Source organism: Oryctolagus cuniculus, chromosome 11 (genome assembly GCF_051225735.1).
Source record: "Oryctolagus cuniculus isolate XC-2025 breed Fujian yellow rabbit chromosome 11, ASM5122573v1, whole genome shotgun sequence".
Classification (NCBI taxonomy): Eukaryota; Metazoa; Chordata; class Mammalia; order Lagomorpha; family Leporidae; genus Oryctolagus; species Oryctolagus cuniculus.
In genome coordinates, this window is record NC_142877.1 from 14,847,888 (window position 1) to 14,869,208 (window position 21,321).

The window sequence follows — 21,321 nt, forward strand, 5'->3', positions numbered from 1 at the left end:
CAGGGAGCCTGGCCTCCAGCAGACCCTGGCTGAGCTCAAATGCCTTACCCCAGGGAGTGGCTTGAGTCAGCCCCTGGGGCCAGAAAGCAGTGGCCAGAGGTTAACACAGAGGCAGTGCAGAGCAGAGCTCAGAAGGAAGGCATTGGTGCTGGGGCCCCAACGGTCCTGCTCCCTGGCCAACAGCTGTGGACAAAGAGGGCCGCCCACTGGGAGAATTTCTGGGCTGCCAGTTCCCAGCCCCCAGCCCAGAGGGAATTAGTTCACACCCACCAGCCAACAAAAGAGCACCTGCTGGTTGCTGTTCCTGGAATGACCCAGGCCTGGCTGCTCCGCAGGCCAGTCCCTGGCCAGCCCTGCAGGCCTCAGCTTAGCAGCAATCCTACTTCCAAGAACTCTTCCCTGCCCTGCCCCTCTCCTCTGGGGCCCCTGAGCAGCCTCTATTAACCCATCAGTATCCCACTGCCACTTCTTTCTCTCTGCACCAGAAAACCCCTCTCTCAGCCGTTAGTAATTTGGGGAATTCCTTAATTAAAAAAATTAAATTTCATAATTATTTTCTGTTATTTCTCTTCTAGTTATAATAAATTCACAACTTAAAAACAACTGCCTTCAGATCAATCAGCATATGAAAAATGATTCACTTATTCAACAAATATTTTGAATGCTTAGTAGGTGTTGGACACTGTTCTAGACAGTTTGGGTGCATCTGTGAATGAAACAGGTAATATTTTTTAAAGAATTATGTATCTATTTATTTAAAACACACGGCAATACAGCGGGGAGTGGGGGAGAGAGATCGATCCTCCACCTGCTGGCTCAAACCGAAATGGCTACAGCAGCCAGAAGCCAGGAACTCCAACTGGATCTCTCACGTGGACGGCAGGGGACCGACCCTGTGGGCCACCCTCTGCTGCCATCCAGACACAAACGCAGGGACCTGGAATGGAAGCGAGCACTGTGCTGTGGTGTGGACACTGTGCTGTGTGTGGACACTGTGCTGTGGTGTGGGCGCTGTGCTGTGGTGTGGACACTGTGCTGTGGTGTGGACACTGTGCTGTGGTGTGGAAACTGTACTGCGTTGTGGAAACTGTGCTGTGGTGGTGACACTGTGCTGTGGTGTGGACACTGTGCTGTGGTGTGGGCACTATGCTGTGGTGTGGACACTGTGCTGTGGTGTGGGCCTCTGTGCTGTGGTGTGGACACTGTGCTGTGGTGTGGGCTCTGTGCTGTGGTGTGGACACTATGCTGTGGTGTGGACACTGTGCTGTGGTGGTGACACTGTGCTTTGTGTGGACACTGTGCTGTGGTATGAGCACTGTGCTGTGGTGTGGACACTGTGCTGTGGTGTGAGCTCTGTGCTGTGGTGTGGACACTGTGCTGTGCTGTGGGCTCTGTGCTGTGGTGTGGGCTCTGTGCTGTGGTGTGGACACTGTGCTGTGGTGTGGACACTGTGCTGTTGTGTGAGTTCTGTGCTGTGGCGTGAGCACTGTGCTTTGTGTGGACACTGTGCTGTGGTGTGGGCTCTGTGCTGTGGCATGGACACTGTGCTGTGCTGTGGACACTCTGCTGTGGTGTGAGTTCTGTGCTGTGGTGTGAGTACTGTGCTGCGGTGTGGACACTGTGCTGTGGTGTGGGCTCTGTGTTGTGGTGTGGGCTCTGTGCTGTGGGATGAGCTCTGTGCTGTGTTGTGGGCTCTGTGCTGTGGTGTGGACACTGTGCTGTGGTGTGGACACTGTGCTGTGGTGTGGGCTCTGTGCTGTGGTGTGGGCACTGTGCTGTGGTGTGAGTACTGTGCTGTGGTGTGGACACTGTGCTGCAGTGTGGGCTCTGTGCTCTGGTGTGGACACTGTGCTGTGTTGTGGACACTGTGCTGTGTTGTGGACACTGTGCTGTGGTGTGGGCTCTGTGCTGTGGTGTGGGCTCCGTGCTGCGTTGTGGACACTGTGCTGTGGTGTGGGCTCTGTGCTGTGCTGTGGACACTCTGCTGTGGTGTGAGTTCTGTGCTGTGGTGTGAGCTCTGTGCTGTGGTGTGGGCTCCGTGCTGTGGTGTGAGCTCTGTGCTGTGGTGTGAGCTCTGTGCTGTGGTGTGGGCTCTGTGCTGTGGTGTGGACACTGTGCTGTGGTGTGGACACTGTGCTGTGGTGTGGACACTGTGCTGTGGTGTGAGCTCTGTGCTGTGGTGTGGACACTGTGCTGTGGTGTGGACACTGTGCTGTGGTGTGAGCACTGTACTTTGTGTGGACACTGTGCTGTGGTGTGGGCTCTGTGCTGTGGTGTGGACACTGTGCTGTGGTGTGGGCTCTGTGCTGTGGTGTGGACACTGTGCTCTGGTGTGGACTCTGTGCTGTGGTGTGGGCACTGTGCTGTGGTGTGGGCTCCGTGCTGTGGTGTGAGCTCTGTGCTGTGGTGTGGACACTGTGCTGTGGACATGGAGGCCTCCATTGCAAGCTGCAGTTTAACCCCTGTGCCCCAGTGCTGGCCCCACCTCCTACCTTGTTTTCTCTGTGGAGCTCCCTTACAAATATTCTAGACAGCGAAAAATGGATAATATTACAAAGTCTATTTTATATATGATCTTTGATGGATAACCCTAAATATCCAAATGTTTTTTTTCATTAAACGAAATGATACTGGAGTTGACCAAAATCATGATTAAAATAAATATTTTTTTTCCAATTGGAAACACTCATTTTGTTGTTTTTTTATAGATTTTTATTTATTTGAAATTTATTTATTTATTTATTTGACCACTGTGCTAAATGCTCACCCCTACTTTAATCTTTAGTTTATGTACATTGATGTCCAAACTGGCCAAAGGACATTTGTACCCTCAGATCATTTCCATGTATCCATTCCACAAATGTGGTGACTTTGCCTATTTCAAAAATAAAAAAGTGACTTTTGAAACACTGGAAAAGCAGAGTGTTTATTTGTTGCAGCGACTCAAGTTTCAAGATCCACTCTACAATCCACAGACTCTTGCAACAAAGCGACCAATGTGTGAGGTTTGCTTGTGAAGTTACCTTCAGAATTCAGAAAGGAAACGTTACCTTTTGAGGCCCAGGTCTCCATGTCTGCTCTAACCATGAAGCCACATGCCTCTGGAAAACCTGACTCTGGGAAACTCAGAACACAAGATTCTGAGCCAAGGGCAAGATTATGATCATCATCTGATTTTTAGAGGTATATGTTACGAGGTGGAGTTTTAGAGATTTAGTGAAAAACGCTGCTGAATATTTTATCCAACGTTGCTCTGGGTGGGTGGCCATTATGGTTGTACGGCACTAAGCTGCCCCTTGGGACACCTGTACCTCCTATGAGAGTGCCTGGGACTGAGTCCTATCTCTGCTTCTCATCCAGATTCCTGTTAATGCACCTGGGTGGCAGCAAATCAAGGCCCAATCACTTGGGTCCATGTGGGTACCTGGGAGATCCAGATGGAGTTTCAGGTGCTTGGTTTCGGCCTAGCCCAGGCCCAGCTATTGTGAGTGTTTGAAGAGTGAACCAGTGGATAGGAGATCTTGCTCTGTCTTTCTCTCTCTCTCAGTGTCTCTCTGCCTCTCAAATAAATTATTTTAAAAATGATTTTTATTTATTTATTTATTTGAGTGGTAGAGTTACAGACAGAGAGAGGGAGAGACAGAGAGAAAGGTTTCCACTTGCTGGTTCACTCCCCAAATGGCTGCCTTAACAGCCAAAGCTGATCCGATCTGAAACCAGGAGCCGGGAGCTTATTCTGGATCTCCCACCTGAGTGCAGGGACCTACGCACTCGGGCCATCTTCCACTGCTTTCCTAGGCTATAGCAGAGAGCTGGATTTGAAGAGGAGCTGCCGGGATGAACCAATACCCATATAGGATATGGTGCTGCAGGGGGTGGCTTAGCCTAGTATGCCAAAGCGCTGGCACCCAAATGAATTAAATACATATATTTTTAAAAAGATTTTATTTCTTTATTTGAATGGCAGAGAGAGAGAGCACCAGATGTCCACAATGGCCGGAGCTGCACTGATCTGAAACCAGGAACCAGGATCTTCTTCCGGGTCTCCCACATGGGTGCAGGGGTCCAAGGACTTGGGCCACCTTCTGATGTTTTCCCGGGCCATACTGAGAGCTGGATGGGAAGTGGACAGCTGGGACTCAAACTGGCGCCTATATGGAATGCTGGTGCCACAGGCTGGGACTTTAACCCACTGCACCACAGTTCCGGCCCCTATATATACCTCTTTTAAATATTACAAATGGTCAATTGAGAAGTTACAGTTGTAAATACTCACAGGTGCAAAGTGATATATGAATACAATGTGGAATAGTTAAAATAAGCTAATTAATATAGCTATTGTCACCTATTTTCTGTGGTGTGAACATTTGATATTTACTTAGTGATTTTGAAATGTACAATACAATGTTACTATATTCACCATGCTGTGCAACAGATCTCAAAAAGCAAAGCACCTGTGCATCTAACTGAGGCTTTGTACCCTTCTGTAACCCTCTTTCTGCCCCCCCCCCCCCCCCAGCCTCTGTAACCACCATGTTACTCTGATTCACGAGCTGGATTGCTCCAGATCCCACCTATAGGCAAGAATGTGCACTGCATGTCTTTCTGTGCCTGATTTATTTCACCTCGCATTATGCTCTCCAGTTCCATCCAAGGTGTCACAAATGACAGAATTCCTTCCTTTTTGAAGGCTGAATAATATCCCATTCTATGTATATATACCCCAACTTCCTTACCCACTCACCCGTTGATGGACACTTAGAACGTTAACTTGCCCTTGTGAGTATCACTGCAATGGAAACGGAGTGCACGCGTCTCCTCGACACACCATTTCAAAACTCTGGGTGAATAGCCAGAGGCAGGACTGCTGAATCACATAAAGATTCTATTTCTAGACTTTTGAGGAACCTCCGTACAGTTCTCTGTAACGGCTGTACTAACTGCCATCAGCGCTGTTCAAGAGTCCCCTTTTCTCACACCTGTTACCTTCCGTCCTTTGATGATAGCTGTTCTGACAGGTGTGGGGTGATGCTTCATTGTGGTTTCAATTTGCATTTTGCTACTGATTAGTGATTTGAACATTTTTTCATACATCTGTTGACCATTTGTATGTCTCCTTTTGAGAGCTGTCTATTCAGATCCCTCACCCATTTTGAAATTGGAGTATCTGTTTTCTCTCTATAGAGTAGTTTGGATTCCTTATAAATCTGGGATGATAACATCTATCAGACACAACCATTTTCGCCCAGTATGTGGGCTGGCTCCTGCTCATTGTTTGCTTTGTTGTAGAAGATGCTTGCCATTGTGATGTTGTCCGCTTTTGCATTTGTTGCCTGCCTTTTCAGGGTCACGTCTAATAAACCATTCCCAGACCAATGTTCCCTGTTCCCGTGCTTTCTTTCTGTGGAAGTTTCAGTCTTGTGTTTAAGTCTCTAACCTGTTCTGAGTTGATTTTGCTCACAGTATAGGATAAAGCGCCAACTTCCTTCCCCTGTGGGTGACTATCCAGTTTTCCCAACATCGTTTATTGAACAGCCTTTTCTTGTTCTGCATCTATGCTGAAATTCAATCGACTATAAACATGTGGTTTCTTTTTTTTATATAAATTTACTTTCAAACTGTTGTTCCTTTTTTTCCCCCAAGATATTTATTCATTTGAAAGTCATAGTTACACAGAGAGAGATGGAGAAGCAGAGAGAGAGAGAGAGAGAGAGAGAGAGAGAGAGAGAGAGGTCTTCCATCCGCTGGTTTATTTTCTAATTGGCCACAATGGTGGAGCTGCACCGATCCAAAGCCAGGAGCCAGGAGCTTCCTCTGGGTCTTCCCACATGGGTGCAGGGGCCCAAGGACTTGGGCATCTTCTGCTGCTTTCCCAGGCCATAATAGAGAGCTAGATCAGAAGTGGAGCAGCCAGGACTTGAACCGGCACCCATGTGGGATGCCGGCACTGCAGTCAGTGGGTTTACCTGCTACACCACAGTGCCAGCCCCTGCATAGAGTTTCATTTCTGGGCTTTCTATTCTGTTCCATGGGTTGATGTCTGTTTTTATATCAGTAATATGCTGTTTTATTTACTATTGCTTGGTGGTATAGTTTGAAATCAGATAATGTGATGATTCTAGTTGTGTTCACTTTTCTCATAATTACCTTGGCTATTTAGGGGTTAAATGTGAATTTTAGGTTTTTTTTTTTTTTTCTATTTCCATGAAAAATGATACTGGAATTCTGGTAGGGATGGTGTTGAATTGGTAGCATGAACACTTTAACTATATGAACTCTCCCAGCTCATGAATACGGGAAATCTTTGCATTTCCTTGTGCTGAGATCACACACTTCTAACAAGTATTTGCAGGATAGGCCCTGGGGCTGCGGAGGCCTCAGGCAGGGCAGAAGCCTGGGATCTGTGGTCTTCTATCCCCCTCTAGGGGGAGTGCTGGGGATATCATTCTCTTAACGTCTGAAATTGCCTAGCGCAGTGTTTTTCAAACTACTCATTAGCGCGTTAGAAAAGCAATTCAGTGTGTCATGACTAGCATTTTAGAAAATTGAATTTAAAAACTGAGTAGAAAACACCAGAGTGCCTCACACTCAGGGAGAGAAATCCTAGCAGGATCTGTATGCGATTCTATCTACCGTTATGTCCTTACTAGCTGTATACATTCTCTTATATGCTACATACACTTAAAATATTTTAAAAATTATTTATGGGTTGTTTGAGAGAGAGAGAGAGAGAGAGAGAGAGATCCCTTTCTTGTTTCTCCCCCAGATTTGCCCGCAACAGCTGGGCTGGGCGAGGCTGAAGCTGGGAACTGGGTACAGCCTGGGTTCTTCCACGTGGGGATCACCACCTACTACCTCCCAGGATGCACATGAGCAGGAAACTGGAATTGGGAGCAGAGTCTGGCCCCAACCCAGGCACTCGGATACGGATCCCAAGCAGCACTTTAACCGCTGCACCGAACGCCTGCCCCCATAGATTACGTACATGGATATTAGATCCCACCCAGCAGCTTGCTGAAAAGTGCTTAACCACTAGCTCTCTAGGGAATACGTGTCACCACATATGTACACATGTTCATTGTAAATTTTCCCCATAGAAAGTATGTAGCACGTGATTTACAGAGAATGGAACTCCCAGAAGCCCTTTATTATCACTCTAGCAGAGTGAGTCTCAGAGAACACGCTTATGAATTTCTGCTGGGCTCTTGTGTCCATCGCCAACCTAGGGGTTCCATCCGTGCTTGGCAAATGGAACTGCGTCCCGATGCAGACAACCAACCAAGGAGTAACGCCCTGAGTTGCCTCACTTGTGAACTTCTTGGTGTAAAACTCCACCCTCCCTGCCCCTTACTGGCTGGATCTGGTTCTCCAATCAGACACCACGCACTGCGGAGTCGGGAGGAGATGTTTGGTACATGCAAGTGAGCCCAAGAGCCCAGGTTCCAGCAGAACGTGGTAACAGAATTAGGGAGCCAAGAGTTGGGAGTGTTTATTTTGGGCTTAACTGTCAGTTTATACAATGCAATTCTCAACGTGGCTATTTAACCATCAGCTTGCAAAAGTCCTGAAAACGCATCAGTCGGCTCCCGCAGGCCACTATCAGCTGCTGGAGCTGGTCAGTGGACCCACAACACAGCAGGTACTTCCTAGCATGGGTGGAAGTTCAAAGGAAATGGATGAAAACTGATCCAGAGCCCTGTAACAAGGTTTCAGGCCTGAATCTAATCAGCCTGCAAAAATCTCCAGCAATAGGAGTGGCTGTTTAGCCCACTGGTTAAGATGCCCACATCCCACTGGTTAAGTTGCGGGATATCTGCAGTCAATCCCACTCCACTTCCTGCTGCCTGCAGGCCCTGGGAGACAGCAGGTGACGGCTCACATACCTGGGGCCCCGCCATGCCATCCACGAGGGATCGCATCCTGCCTCCCAGCTTCTTCCCCGTCTGGTGCTGGCCGTTGTGGGCATTTGGGGAGTAAACCAGTGCATGGGAGCTTGCTCCTCTCTCTTCTTTCTCTCTCTTTCCTTCTCATCTCCACTTCCAAATCACTTTCCTGGTAACGCACAGCCTGGGAGGCAGCAGAAATGGCTCAAGTTCTCACCACCCAGGGGGGAGAGTTCTTGGCTCCTGGCTTCGGGCTGGCTTAGCCTGATCTGTTGGGGTGCATCTCAGGGCATGAATCAGTGAATGGAAGATCTCTCTCTCTCTCTCTCTCTGTGTCACTCTGCCTTTCAAAAATAAAAAGAAATAAATAAACTTAAAAGAAGAACTTTGATTAGATAAATGCAATTTACAGGTATGAGGATCATCTTAAGAAGGTCTTAAGGATCCATTACTTTTATTTTCATTGATTTGCTGGCTCTCTGCATTAGAGACTCTAACCACGGGTCCAATAGAGGCATAAATTAGACAATCTTGCCCAGAATGTGGTGGATATCTTAGATTCAGGGGCAGGAGATAATCCTAGGCAGCTAGTGAAGATGAATATTTCAGTACGTGCATTTTCTTGGTAATAGAAGAAATATAACTGACGCACAAAATGCATGATGTCATGGGTGATTTTGGTTGCAAAGCTATTCAGTAGGTATTTACATTTTTTTTTTTTTGACAGGCAGAGTGGACAGTGAGAGAGAGAGACAGAGAGAAAGGTCTTCCTTTTGCCGTTGGTTCACCCTCCAATGGCTGCCGCGGCCGGCGCACCGCGCTGATCCGATGGCAGGAGCCAGGAGCCAGGTGCTTTTCCTGGTCTCCCATGGGGTGCAGGGCCCAAGCACCTGGGCCATCCTCCACTGCACTCCCTGGCCACAGCAGAGGGCTGGCCTGGAAGAGGGGCAACCGGGACAGAATCCGGCGCCCCGACCGGGACTAGAACCCGGTGTGCTGGCGCCGCTAGTCGGAGGATTAGCCTATTGAGCCGCGGCGCCGGCCGGTATTTACATTTTTTAAAATTTTATTTGACAGATTGAGAGAGACAGAGAGAAAGGTCTTCCTTCTGTTGGTTCACCCCCCAAATGGCTGCAATGGCTGGAGCTATGCCAATCCGAAGCCAGGAGCCAGGAGCCAGGAGCTTCCTCCTGGTCTCCCATGCGGGTGCAGGGCCCAAGCACTTGGGCCATCCTCCACTGTCCCTCCCGGGCCACAGCTGAGAGCTGGACTGGAAGAGGAGCAATCAGGACAGAATCCGGCGCCCCAACCGGGACTAGAACCCAGGGCCCATATGGGATTCCGGTGCCATAGGCAGAGGATTAACCAAGTGAGCCATGGTGCCAGCCCCTAGGTATTTAAATTTTTTTTAAAAGTTTTATTTATTTATTCAAAAAGTAGCAGCAGCGAGAGAGGTAAACAAAGAGTAGTCTTCCATCTGTTGGTTCACTCCCCAAATGCTTGCAATAGGAGAGGCTGGGCCAAGCCCAACACAGAAGCCCAGAACTCAGTGCACTTCTCCCACATGGGTGGCAGGGGCCCGAGCACTCGAGTCATCATCTGTGGCTGCCAGGGTGTGCATGGGCAGGACTGCAGGAATGGAAGCAGGGCAGCTAGGACTTGGACCAGGCACTTCACTGAGGATGCAGGCGTCCTGAGCAACCACGCTCTGCCACGTGCCTACTCCTGCAATCTTTTTTTTTTAAGATTAATTATTTGAAAGGCAAATGACCAAGAGGAGAGATATAGGCAGAAAGATCTTCAATACCTTGGTTCACTCCCCCAAATGGCTGCAACAGCCAGGGCTGATCAAAGACTGAAGCCAGGAGCCTGGAACTCCATCCAGGTTTCCTATGTGGGTGGCAGGGGCCTAGGTGCGTGGGCCATCACCTGCTGCTTTCCCAGACACATCAGCAGGGAGCTGCATCGGGATGCCGGCATCGCAGGAGTAGCCTAACCTGCTGCTCTACAGCACAGGGCCCTGTAATTAAGTTCTGATGTGTGTTATTTAAAGAAAAGTTAGAGGTTATGATATTAGGTTACAGAACTGGTGGTAAACTGACGAGCATTGATCCCCCAAAAGATATGTCCAAATCCTAATCTCTGGTACCTAGGAATGCGAATTTGTTTGGGAATCAGTCTTTGCAGTCACAATTAAATGGAAGATCTGAAAACGCGATTATCCTGGATTTAGGGTGGGCCCCAGCTCCAGTGACCGGTGTCCTTGACCAGTGTCCTCAGAGGAGACAGGAGAGAGGACCCACAGGACATGACAAGGAAGAGACGGAAGCTGGGAGTCGCCAGAGCCGCGGAGGAGACTTCCCCTGGGGAACCAACCCTGCAGACACCTTGACCCTGGGCTCCTGGATTCCAGAACTACAAGTGGACACATTTCAGTTATCTTAAACCAGTAGGTTTGTGATCATTTGTCACATCCACCACTGGAAACTAAGACAGCGGCCAAGGAACGGCTCCAGGCTGGGAAACACTGACTTGGACGCCAGGCTGTGCGGGGGCAGGGTTCAGCTCTGTGACAACTGACGGGTGGCCGACACCCTCCAGCCGTCTACACTCACCCTGGCACCCACCACTTGCCCTCAGCGCACCCGGCGGCTTTAAGTGGGACAATCACTCATTTCAGTTGCGTAGGCTCGTGCATTTACGTCCTGGTGAAATGTCATCTCATGTCCCCGTACGTGACACCTGCAAGGAACCCCTGAGTGCATTAACTGACTCTCGGGAAAGGGGGCTCCCTTGTCCCCCCATTTTACGGATGAGAAAGCTAAGGCTCAGATGGAGGAGGCATCTCCAAGGCAGACTAAGTGATGGTGTGAACGCTGCTCCTATGCCTACAGGGCTGTATGTACTCATCTCCAACAAAAACTCCCACGGAGCTCTCCCCTAGACCACAGCAAACCGCGGAGCCTGCTAGAGAGAGGAGCCAGCAGCTCTCAGGCGGGCACTCTGCAGAGAGCGCCAGTGGCCACGAGGGGGAGCGCGCGGGCTCCGAGCGCCTTCCCTCCTCCCTTCCCGCAGGGGGGGGTGGGGCTCCGGGCAGTGCGCATGCGCCTGAGCAGAGGCGGCGGCGCCCGCCCAAAGCAAGGGCAAGACGGTGGCCGGGAGGCCGGGAGCCCGGACGGTGGCCGACGGCCGACGAGGTCGGGCATGGAGCACCTGGAACGCTGCGCGTGGTTCCTGCGCGGGATGCTGGTGCGGGCGGCGGTGAGGCGCTACCTGCCCTGGGCGCTCGTGGCTTCCATGGTGGCGGGCTCCGTCCTCAAGGAGTTCTCCCCGCTGCCCGAGAGCTACCTCAGCAACAAGCGCAACGTCCTGAACGTGTGAGTACACCCGGGGTCTCCCGCTGCCGCGCCGTCGCCCGGGGCCCCCTGGACACGCTCCTGCCACGCGCGGTCCGCGTTTGCAGAGCGGGAGGGGATGGCCCGAGCCGGACGCGGCGGGCGGCCGTGTGTTCGGGGGCTTGCGGGCCGGGCTGAGGGCGCACCTGCCCTGCAGTCAACCATCCGGCGCCCGCCTGCCGGGCTCAGACCCCGCAGCCGGGCCAGCCCCGTCACCGCCGCCACCGCCGCGCAGGGCCTGGCCCCAGCCTGGGACACAGCCCCGCCCAGGGTCCTGACGGGAGGGGGGGTGGGGTCCTGCAGCCCTTGACCTAACCCCTGGGCCTCCTCGGACCTTCCCAGCCCCCCAAGTGCGTGGCCGTGGCCCAGAGAAGCACTCGCTCCCGGGCTCTTTGGGGCTCCTTAACTCCATCCACGCACGCCTCTCCTTTCTTTCTTTTTTTTTTTTTTTTTAACTAGTGAGTAGTTTGCACAAAACACGGTTGCAATAAGCAGGGGAAACTCTGAACGGTAAAACTGCTCCCTGGGGGTGAGCCCCTGTCTTTCAGTGCCCCCAGCATCCCCTGTTTCTCCACAGGCAGCTGACAGGTGTCTGGCAGGTGTTGGTGAGGGGCCACGGCCCTTCCAGTGGTGTCTGCAGAAGCCGGGAAGCCGGGGAGGAGGCCTGTCCTCAGCCCACCCGCTGTCCTCACCCTTCCTGTGGGCTGGGCTAAGAATAGCCGTGAACGTGGCAGCCGCCCCACGTCTTCCTGGGCGGTCCCTGCGCTGGACCCCAGGTCAGCCCCCTCTGGGGGCACAGGGGCGGCAGGCAGGGTGGCGGCTGCCTTGTCCGGCCCGGGTGATGGCAGCCAGGCAGCCTGGCACACGGCCCGTGTTGTTTGGGGCAGCCATGAATCCAGGCTTCTGTGCTAACCCCTGGGAGGGGACACAGGGAAGCACTGCACCTGCAAGGAGAAGCTGGGGAAGTGGGAAGCCGGAGGGGCGTCAAGTCAGAGTCCGCGTTCGGATCCGGATCTTGTAGCTGGGAGCTGTTTGTTCTAGGATGATTTCTGCTGTTGAGGAATGAACCACGCTGGGGTAGAAAAAGCGTGGATTTGGGGACTGGCCAAACCGGCTTAATCCAGGCCTGCTGATGGAGAGAGTGACCCTGGGCGACGGCTCCTGAGCCTCCCACCCCTGTGTGTGCAGTGGGGCCTGCAGGGTAGCTGAGAGTTGAGTGCTGGCAAAGCTCCTGGCGTTTGCCAAGTGTTCCGGAGCTGTGCCTTCCTGAGCAGGTGGCAGAGCGCTCAACGCCGCAGACCCTGGCTTTGAACCCCAGCTCCACCGCTTACAACCTTGGCTTCGGGCAGGACGGGTCTCCAAGCCTCAGTTTCTTTGTCTGTAAAATGGGGATAATAACAGTGCCTCCCTCCAGGTGACCGACCCCGGACCCCTGGGAAGTGAAGCCCATGCTAAACACGGCTTCCGGCCTGCAGCTTTGGCCAGAGTTTCTCACGGGCCCCACGTCGTTCCCTGTCCGTCGTGTGCCCTGCCTTCACTCGTCTTTCCTCCTCTGTCAGGTATTTTGTCAAAATGGCCTGGGCCTGGACGTTCTGTCTCCTCCTGCCCTTCATTGCCCTCACCAACTACCTCCTGACGGGCAAGGCCGGCCTGGTCCTGCGGCGGCTCAGCACCCTGCTCGTGGGCACGGCCATCTGGTACGTCTGCACAGCCCTGTTCTCCACCGTCGAGCACTACACGGGCCGCTGCTACCAGTCCCCCGCGCTGGACGGGGTCCGGCAGGAGCCGCAGAGCAAGCAGCAGTGCCAGCGGGAAGGCGGCTTCTGGCACGGCTTCGACATCTCGGGCCACTCCTTCCTGCTGGCCTACTGCGCCCTCGTGGTCGTGGAGGAGCTGGCCGTGCTGCGCGAGGTGAAGACGGAGCGCGGCCACTCGCTGCACGCCGCCGTCACCGCGCTGGGCGTGGCCCTGGGCCTGCTGACCCTCATCTGGGTGTGCATGTTTCTGTGCACGGCTGTGTACTTCCACGACTTCTCCCAGAAAGCGTTCGGCACCTTGTTCGGGTTGCTGGGCTGGTACGGGACGTACGGGTTCTGGTATCTGAAGCCCTTTTCGCCGGGACTCCCTCCCCAGAGCGCTAGTTTGAGTTTGAAGCGAGACAGCTACAAGAAGTAAAGCCGGGAAGAAGCGGGGGCGGGGAGCGGCCGGACGACCCGCGTGTGTTTTAGTTGTTGGCGGAATTACCGACCCTGCTTCTCCCAGGCAGTTGGGGGGATTGGTGTTGGAGTCCTGGAGCTACTTTTGGCGATGGCGCCGGGTCACAAGCACCATCCTTCCCACCCGGGCACGGCTTGTCCCTGGCAAGACCTGACTGGAGCCTGGAACACCCCTTTTGTCCCGAGCGCCGAGAGCCAGGGCTCAGCCAAAGGACGGAATCAGGAGGCCTCCACGGAGCGGCCGCGGGGGGCCGAGCCCCGGGCTCCCTGATTCCCCATGCCTTTCGGTTTGAGTGGCTCTCATGTGTGGCACAGTGTTTCGCTGTGGTCAGTTTGCACACGCTTTGATTTCCGGCAGGGTTCTGGAAGATATCTGGTTGCAGGTTTGTGTCCCCCTTGGAATGTTCACTGTTGCACCTGGCGCGTGACCAGCCGCCCCAGCGCCCTTCAATCTGCAGTGCCTCCGAGCCTCAGTGCCGACTGACTCCTATGTAACAAGCAATGGAACTTCCTGTCCGTGTTGTCTGTTCTGTGTTGGTGTCTGGAGCAATAAGGTTGCCTTTTCCCCCTCTGCTGCACTGAGTGAACACTTTTGTAGTTTTTCGTAACAACTGACCAGAGGGCTGGCCCAGATGAGCCCCTGCTCCTGTGCCGTTCTTTGGCACGTGTGGCTGGTTTTGAGGGTTTATTTGAGGACACTAATTTACTTTTTATAAACCAGACTCTTGGCTTATAGTATTAAATTCCACCTCGTGGGGCTGTTTGCTCTGGGAGGAATAAACTGGAAAGCACTATTCTAATCGTAATTGGGTGGATTTTAAGCTGAATCAGAAGAATTTAGTGAAAGACTTATTTACACTGAAATTGTCCCCACCGCACACCCAGGTCGCAGGTCCTTTACTCTGCAGTGGCCCGAGGGGTTTTTACTTTTGTCCAAGATTGGGAGGATCCTGCAGTGAAGTGCAGCGCCCCCTTCTGGCTGCAGGGAGCTGCCCTGTTTGCAAAGACCTCTTATCATGCACCTTGGGCAAAGCAAGGCAAAGTCTGGGCCTGCCCCCCGCCCTTGACCTCAGTTGACCTTTGCTTTCTCAGCGCAGCTCTCTTGTGCTGTGGCCTTCGCGGTGCTGGCGAGGGGAGGTAGTCTTCCGCCTCCGTCCCACAGAGCCACAGGCCGCACTCTGGAGCCGGGCGCCCCTCTCTGCTCCCAGACCGCGTCTCCCGCTTAACTTCCCGATGCAGCCCCCCGCCTTTTGGATAATCATCCTGGAAGCTGCTCTGGTCAGGCCTGGCAATGGCATTGACTGATACACACTACACGTGACTGGCTCAACTCAAGCTTAGGTTGTTAAGAGCTCGAGGGCAGGTCTTCAGGGTAAATTTTCATGTATATATACATAAAGATATATTTAAAATACATATTTTATATCCCATCCAGCTGCAGGTTAGCATTATTGATCAACACGTGAGACGTGACAGTATTGTACCCAGAAACCCAGGCAATTTGATGTCAGGTGTCCCCGCCCGGGGGCTTTGGAGACGGTGGCACGATGTGGCTGGTGGACCCGAGAAACCGTTTTGCCTCCTGGCCTTCCCCTTTGTGAAGTGGGGGTAGGCGGCAGGGGCCTTGCTTGTTCAGCACCGGAAGGGGAGAAGCACCTGCGGAGTCCAGAGTTCTCAGGCCCACGTCAGTCTCCGGATGCGTTCCCTGGGCAGCCCGGGCTCTGGCTCGGTACTAAATGGGCCGTGGGGAAGCGGCAGTCACCGGCCCGCCGTGCGGTCCAGGCGCCCACCACTTGCTGCCTTTTCCTTGGGAGCCCCGTGTGAGACCGCCTGGCAGAGGTGGAAGAGTGGGGCTCAGGCAGACAAGAGGGGTGGGGTGTGGGCGTGGGCAAGCTTCATTTTCCCCAACGGTGTTGTCAGGGGTGAGGGACATGACGCGTGTAGCTGCGTCACAGACAACGATGCCCTCATTGCCCTTTTCTGGGCTAAGCCTCCAGAGCGTCCTGGCTGGTGACAAGAAGCCTGACAAGCGAGCCCCTTTGGGGTGCCGGGGTCCAGGTTTCCCGTTAGACTAGTTTGCAGAGTCTCCTGTCCCCAGGTGCTGAGCAAGAGGGTCTGGGGGCCTCTGCGACCCCAGAACACTGCTGTGGCTTCTGCCTCTCTGTGTTGAGGTTCAGTCCCTGGCGCCTCATTTTCCACGTGCATCTGCTGTAGTCTGGGTACCAGATTGTATTTGGAGAATGGCTGTTGCCACGGTTACGTGCACAGATGTCGTGTGTGTAAACAAGCAAATTGAAGTAAACTGGAGATAATGAAACCTCACGTGCCAGCGTCTCGTGTGTTCCTTTCTGATGCCCAGGAAACCCCAGACCACTTGAGGAGAGTGGTCATTCCTCCTGTGGACGTAGGGTGTTTCGGGCCGTCATTACTCCGTTTCCCCTATGCGCTGTGTCATGTCTTCCCTCGGTGCCGCCTGCGTGTCTTGCAGCCCTGAGGTCTGGGGCAGGCTTGGGAGCCGTCTTGTAGAAGCAGGGCTTGGCCTTGCGTGGAACCCTGAGGAGCAGTCAGAGTCCATGCACATGAGGTCATCTCTGTAAGTCCTTTGCAGCCCTCAGTGCCTCTGGCCGCGTGACCACTCCCCGGGCCTCTCACCGTCAGCCTCACCTGCCTGGACCCCCAGCTTGTCTGTTGAAAGCTCCCTAGCTCCGGGAGCAGCAAAACTTCCTGTTCAGATTCCAGCAGCCGAGCCCTTGGCCTCACACTGGGAGCTGGGAGCTGAAGTGGCCTGGTCCGCTCCCTGCCTCCTGGAGTCTTGGTCCAAAGTCCGTCCCTCCCTTGTTGGAGCTGGCGCAGGGGTTGCAAAGGTGAATTGGATACAGTGCTGCGTCTGGTGCCTTTGGCTGACTGCGTTCTCAGGGAGAAGAACCAGTGCCACCACCAAGGGTCCCGAGTGCCGAGGCAAGGGCGGGGCCTGCGGGCATTGGGGGGGCCCAGCGGCTGCTCTGCAGAATCCAGGAGCGTTTGCAAGGGAGGCAGCAGTGCTGCGGGGTCCTGGAGGATGAGGAGCTCAGCGGCGTGGCGGAGGGGGGCTCCCAGGCAGTGGGAGAGCAGGTGCAAGACTCGGCAGCTCCCCGGCCCTTCGTGCCTTCAGCCTTCCTCAAGCACCCAACTCACCCAACTTTGCTTTTTTTTTTTTTAAGATTTACATATTTGAAAGGCAAAGAGACAGATCTTCTACCCATGGGTTCACTCCCCAAGTGGCCGCAACATCCAGGCCTTGGCCATGCCAAAGCTGGGAGGCAGGAGCTCCGTCCTGGTCTCCCCTGTGGGTGCTGGGGGCCCGATTACCTGGGCCATCCTCTGCCGCCTTCCCAGGCGCCCTAGCAGGAAACTAGTCCCAGAGTAGCTGGGACTCAAACCAGCATTCCAGTATGGCTTAACCTGCTGTGCCACGATGCTGGCCCCTTTCCTGTCATTTTCCAAAGCAGCCGAGACTGAAGGCCGGCAGACTTACAGGACTGCCGTAATGTAAGGAGCGCTCACTAGAAGTTACAGTGCCTGGCTTTGTGTCGGCTTCTGCGGCTGCTTTTCCTGCTGTTCTCTGTGACCTTGAACTTGTCGATCAATGCATCTGAGTCCCAGTTTCATCTGTTCCTCTAGGTGGGTGCACTGCAGAATCACCAGCCCTCCTCAGCCTCTCTGCTCGCTTCTGTGTTCTTCCCAAGCTGCGTGTGGCTTTTATTTTAGGAAACAACATGAAAAGAAACTCCCACTCAGAATGAGGTGGCTGCTGGCTTCCCGGTGATGACAGGGGAGCAGGCCTTGGGGGCCCTTCATCACCACCTGCCTCTTCTCTGCCCTGGTACCTTAGTGTAGCACAGAACTTATCCCGTGGGCTCCTGTGGGCTTACTGGACCTTACTAACTCCCAGGTGGATGAACTCCAAGGTCCTTGAAAAGATCTCCAAAACTGGAACACTGTTGGTAGCTATGAAGGAGGGAGGCTCTGTGAAGAGGGACCTGGTGCAGTTTAGACATCTTCAGAAACTGTCCCAGATGGTGGCTTTGGTGCAGCGGCAAAGGTACCACTTCTGACAACCAGATCTCCTATCCGAGGGCCTAGGTCTGAGTCCCGGCTCTGCTTCCTCTTCCGGGTTCCTGCTGCTGTGTGTCCGGGGGGGCAGCAGGTCGTGGCTCCAGTACTTGAGTCGCTGCCACCATGTGGAGACCCAGATCGAAGTCCTGGCTCCAGATACTGACTTCAGCCTGGCCCAGCCGCTGCTATTGTGGACATCTGGCAGGTGAACTACCAGATGGAAGACCTCTGTCTCTCTCTCTCTGCCTTTCAAATGCATTTTTAAAAAAAGTTGTCCCAGAAACATCTGAGACAGTCTCTGGGGAGTTTAAAGTTGCACACACACAGTACATAAAACAAACACTCTCCCACCTGAGGGGGAGGGGCCGGTAGGCTGGTACCACCTGTTTATCTGGTGACCTCATTGTGTCCTGACTTAGGATGTACGTAAGGATTTGGGCCATGGAAATCCTTCTGGAAGTGGGCAAAGACAAGCACCAAGTTTTACTGCAGTCATCCACCAGAGTGATAAATTGTCAAGAACCCAGACGCCAACCTGCAACATAAATGACAGTGAGTGTGTGTCAGCCACATAACGCAGCCACCACAGAGTGTCCGTGGTGTGGCTCGTGTGCAGTCTGGGGGTGGAAGGGCCTGGGCTCGGCTGAGGATAGCTCAGGGCAGTGTGTCCTCGGCCGGGTCAGAGTCCTGAGCCCCTAGGAGTGAAGCGGGAGCCGGGGGTAGCAGGGCCTCACCTGGCTCCACATCCGTGTCCCGATAGCTAAGGTGTGGCAGGTGCTCCCAGCCCGGTGCTAAGTATCCATTCACAGAGACACGGGCCTCCCCGCAGTGGCCTTACAGCCCAGCTGCGCACGACAAAACAAGCCACTCCGAACAGCGTGTGAAGTTCCACCACTGAAGCAGGAAGGATTTCCATGCAGCATTGAGAAAAGCAAACAGAGAGGAGATTGTCGTGGACCACCTGGGCTCAAGTCTGGCTCTGCCATATACACTGACTGTGTGACCTTGGACATGGGCCTTACCTTCTCTGGACTCCGGCTTCCTCATCCGCAAAGCGGGAGATAAGCACCCACCTCACAGGGTAGTGAGCGATAAATGAGTGACCTCGGGCAGCGGAGGCACTGTGGGAGTACTCACTGCAGGTCCCTCACGGGCTGGCAGTGCCACAGCTTGCTTTCAAAACTGGCAAAAGAGGCCCCGTACACGTGAATAGATCAGAGGTGGGACTGCCCCAGAATGCCAGTGTGGGACTGTGGGACTGGAGCCTCATGGGGACTGTGCAGCCTGGCCTTGGGGCCAGCTAGAGGGTGCAGGGCTTTGAGAAGAGATAAAAGGAAAGGACTCATTGTATCCATGGTATCTTTCTTGCTAAGATAAAATAGTCCCCTATTTCGTTTGAGGTGCTGTCCACTCAGGCCAGCTAAGGGCTGCCTGACCCTGGTTCCCAGGCTACTTATTTTAAGGGACTAGGCTGGGATCCTTATGGGATCCTGTCTTTGTAGGGTGTGGCCACCTGGGTACGTGTACTGGCAAAGCCTGAGTGCCTAGGAGGTGAGTGGGCACAGAGCCCGAGAACCACCCGATCAGCATCTTAATTTCTGGAGCAAAGTTATTCCAGCCCTACTTGGACTGTCTGCCGTAGCCCTTTTCCCACCTCCGTGGCAATGAGGCAAGGACTGACTGCCTGCTGCCTCCCCCGGTGCACAGTAGCAGGACTGCTGGAATTGGGAACGGAGCTAGGACTTAAGCCCAGGCACTCCGAGATGTGACGTGGGCGTCCCAGCTGGCAGCTTCACTGCTATCCCGAATGCCTCCTCTGTGCCCGAGTTCTGACCGTGCACGCGCAGACGGGGCCCTGGAAGGTGGAGCTCAAGCTTGCAGAGTGAACCTGGGAACCAAGATTCTGTGCCAGCGCACAGCCCTCACCTGGGTATCGGAAGATAATGGAACTTTTACTCTCCTAGGTCCCTGCTGTTTCTTGGTAAAGCAGCTCAGCCTCACACAGGCAATTCTGCATCGCCCACCCCTGTGCTCCACCTCCGTCCTTATGTTTGCTTCTCCAGGCCTGGCCGCCTTGCTTCGTCCATGTAGACGCTGCTGGGAAAGCCACAATGCGCTAGGCATTTGTTGGGAGACAGCTCCGTTGGGTAGCCGTCCTGCAGGTTCTAGAAAGAGTTACCAGCTCTTCCAACAACTGAAGACCCTCCCTGTGTCCCAACTGAGATGGGCTTTCTCTGTCTTTGGTGTGAGAAGCCATCTCTGACCTGCAGGGTCACAGACCTCCCCTTCTTCCTGCTAATCTCAGCCCCTTCCCCACCCCCAACATTTATCACGGTGGCCAAAACTGCCTCCCATCCTGCTCCCAGCGTGCTTCTCACCTTTGAGCAGTATTGCTTGCTTCTTCGGCCCCAAGGTCCCGCGGGAGATGGGCTGGAAACTGGTCCCATTTAATGAGCCTGGCCCAGGATAGGTGCTCCAGGAGTGTTGTGAATGGGTTTTCTTCTACCTAGTCCCCCTGCCAGGGAACCAGAGCCAAGTCAACGTGCTTCTCTGCTCCTGCTCCTACTTCTGCCCCAGCTAACACATCTCATCTTGCCCAGCTCAAATCCCTGGGCCCCCAAAACAGTCATCTCTGCCTTCTCTCGGAGTGGAGTCATCAAAGCATCACAGGTCAAGATAAGCCCTCCAAGTGAGGAACAAGGTGCACCTGCTACTAAGAAAAAGCACAGCAATTGTTGGCCCCCTTGGAATTTTGGAGGCCACACACACCCCTTTGTATGTGCTGCTCAAACCGTTCACCGAGTGTCCCCCAACCACCAGTTAGGACTGCGTCCCAAGGCAGGTTCGGGCCACAGTGTTAGAAGCTCGGCCAGCTGCGCCTCACGATCCAGCAGATCCAGCTGTGCACACTGTGAGGAAAGCACACAGCATGGAGTGTTCCGTGAGCTCGAACAGAAAGACCTCAGGGCGTCCCTGGCGGACTTGACATAAAGCCATGCCCTCTCCTGCAAATGACAGTTGTTCTTTCTGAGCAGTGCTGAGTGCTTGCTCCTGGGCTTTGGTCGATACCAAGCCCCTGACCACGAGACGCCAAGTGACTGTGCAACGTGAACTCACGCACCGGGTGTCAGCTGACCCATCCAGCCATAAAGCTGGGCACATGCGTAAGTAGTCTGTCATCAAGTGAAAGTGACACAGCTCAGACTGTCCTGGTTCTGCCACACTGCTGCCTCTCCTTCAGCAGAGGCCTGGGAGAGAAGTCCCCATGATTAGTTGATGCAGGAAGAAAAAACTCAGGCCTGGAGCCAACTGGAAACGGATGGCCGTAGCACTCAAGAACGCCCGAGAGGCGTAGCAGGAGGCAAGTCCTGTGAGTGGACAGAGTTCCAAGCTGCACATTTGGTTATCCGCTTTTTCCAAGTGGAGCTAAAAGTCCAGAAATGTGACGTCACACAATCGCTGGACTGGGTGGGTTTGCTGGATGGTCAGGAGCGTGGGAAGATCGGGACCGGAGGGCTGATGGGAAGGAGGTCTGGGGGAATGTGCGTGAATGGACCTCCCACTGCCCAGCACCAGAGTTCCTTTCAAGGAGACCTGCTGCAGAGGAGCCCGTGGGTCAGCGAGCCCATGGACAACCTGTGCTGCGATGTCAGTCGTTCTCTCTCCCTGGCCACTCCAGTCTTGCTCAGTAGGCTCACACACAGACTGGCCATGACCGTTGAGCCAGAGGCT

The 21,321-nt window shown here is 53.8% G+C and overlaps 1 protein-coding gene across 1 annotated transcript; it reads left to right on the plus strand.

The window, feature by feature from the left end:
• Positions 1-11,030: 11,030 nt before the first annotated feature.
• FITM2 (fat storage inducing transmembrane protein 2) lies at positions 11,031-15,816 on the plus strand. Its single transcript, XM_002721080.6, has 2 exons — positions 11,031-11,260; positions 12,838-15,816. The coding sequence occupies exons 1-2, from the start codon at positions 11,088-11,090 to the stop codon at positions 13,451-13,453; spliced, it is 789 nt and encodes a 262-aa protein (XP_002721126.4). The 5' UTR covers positions 11,031-11,087; the 3' UTR covers positions 13,454-15,816.
• The last annotated feature ends 5,505 nt before the right edge of the window (positions 15,817-21,321 follow it).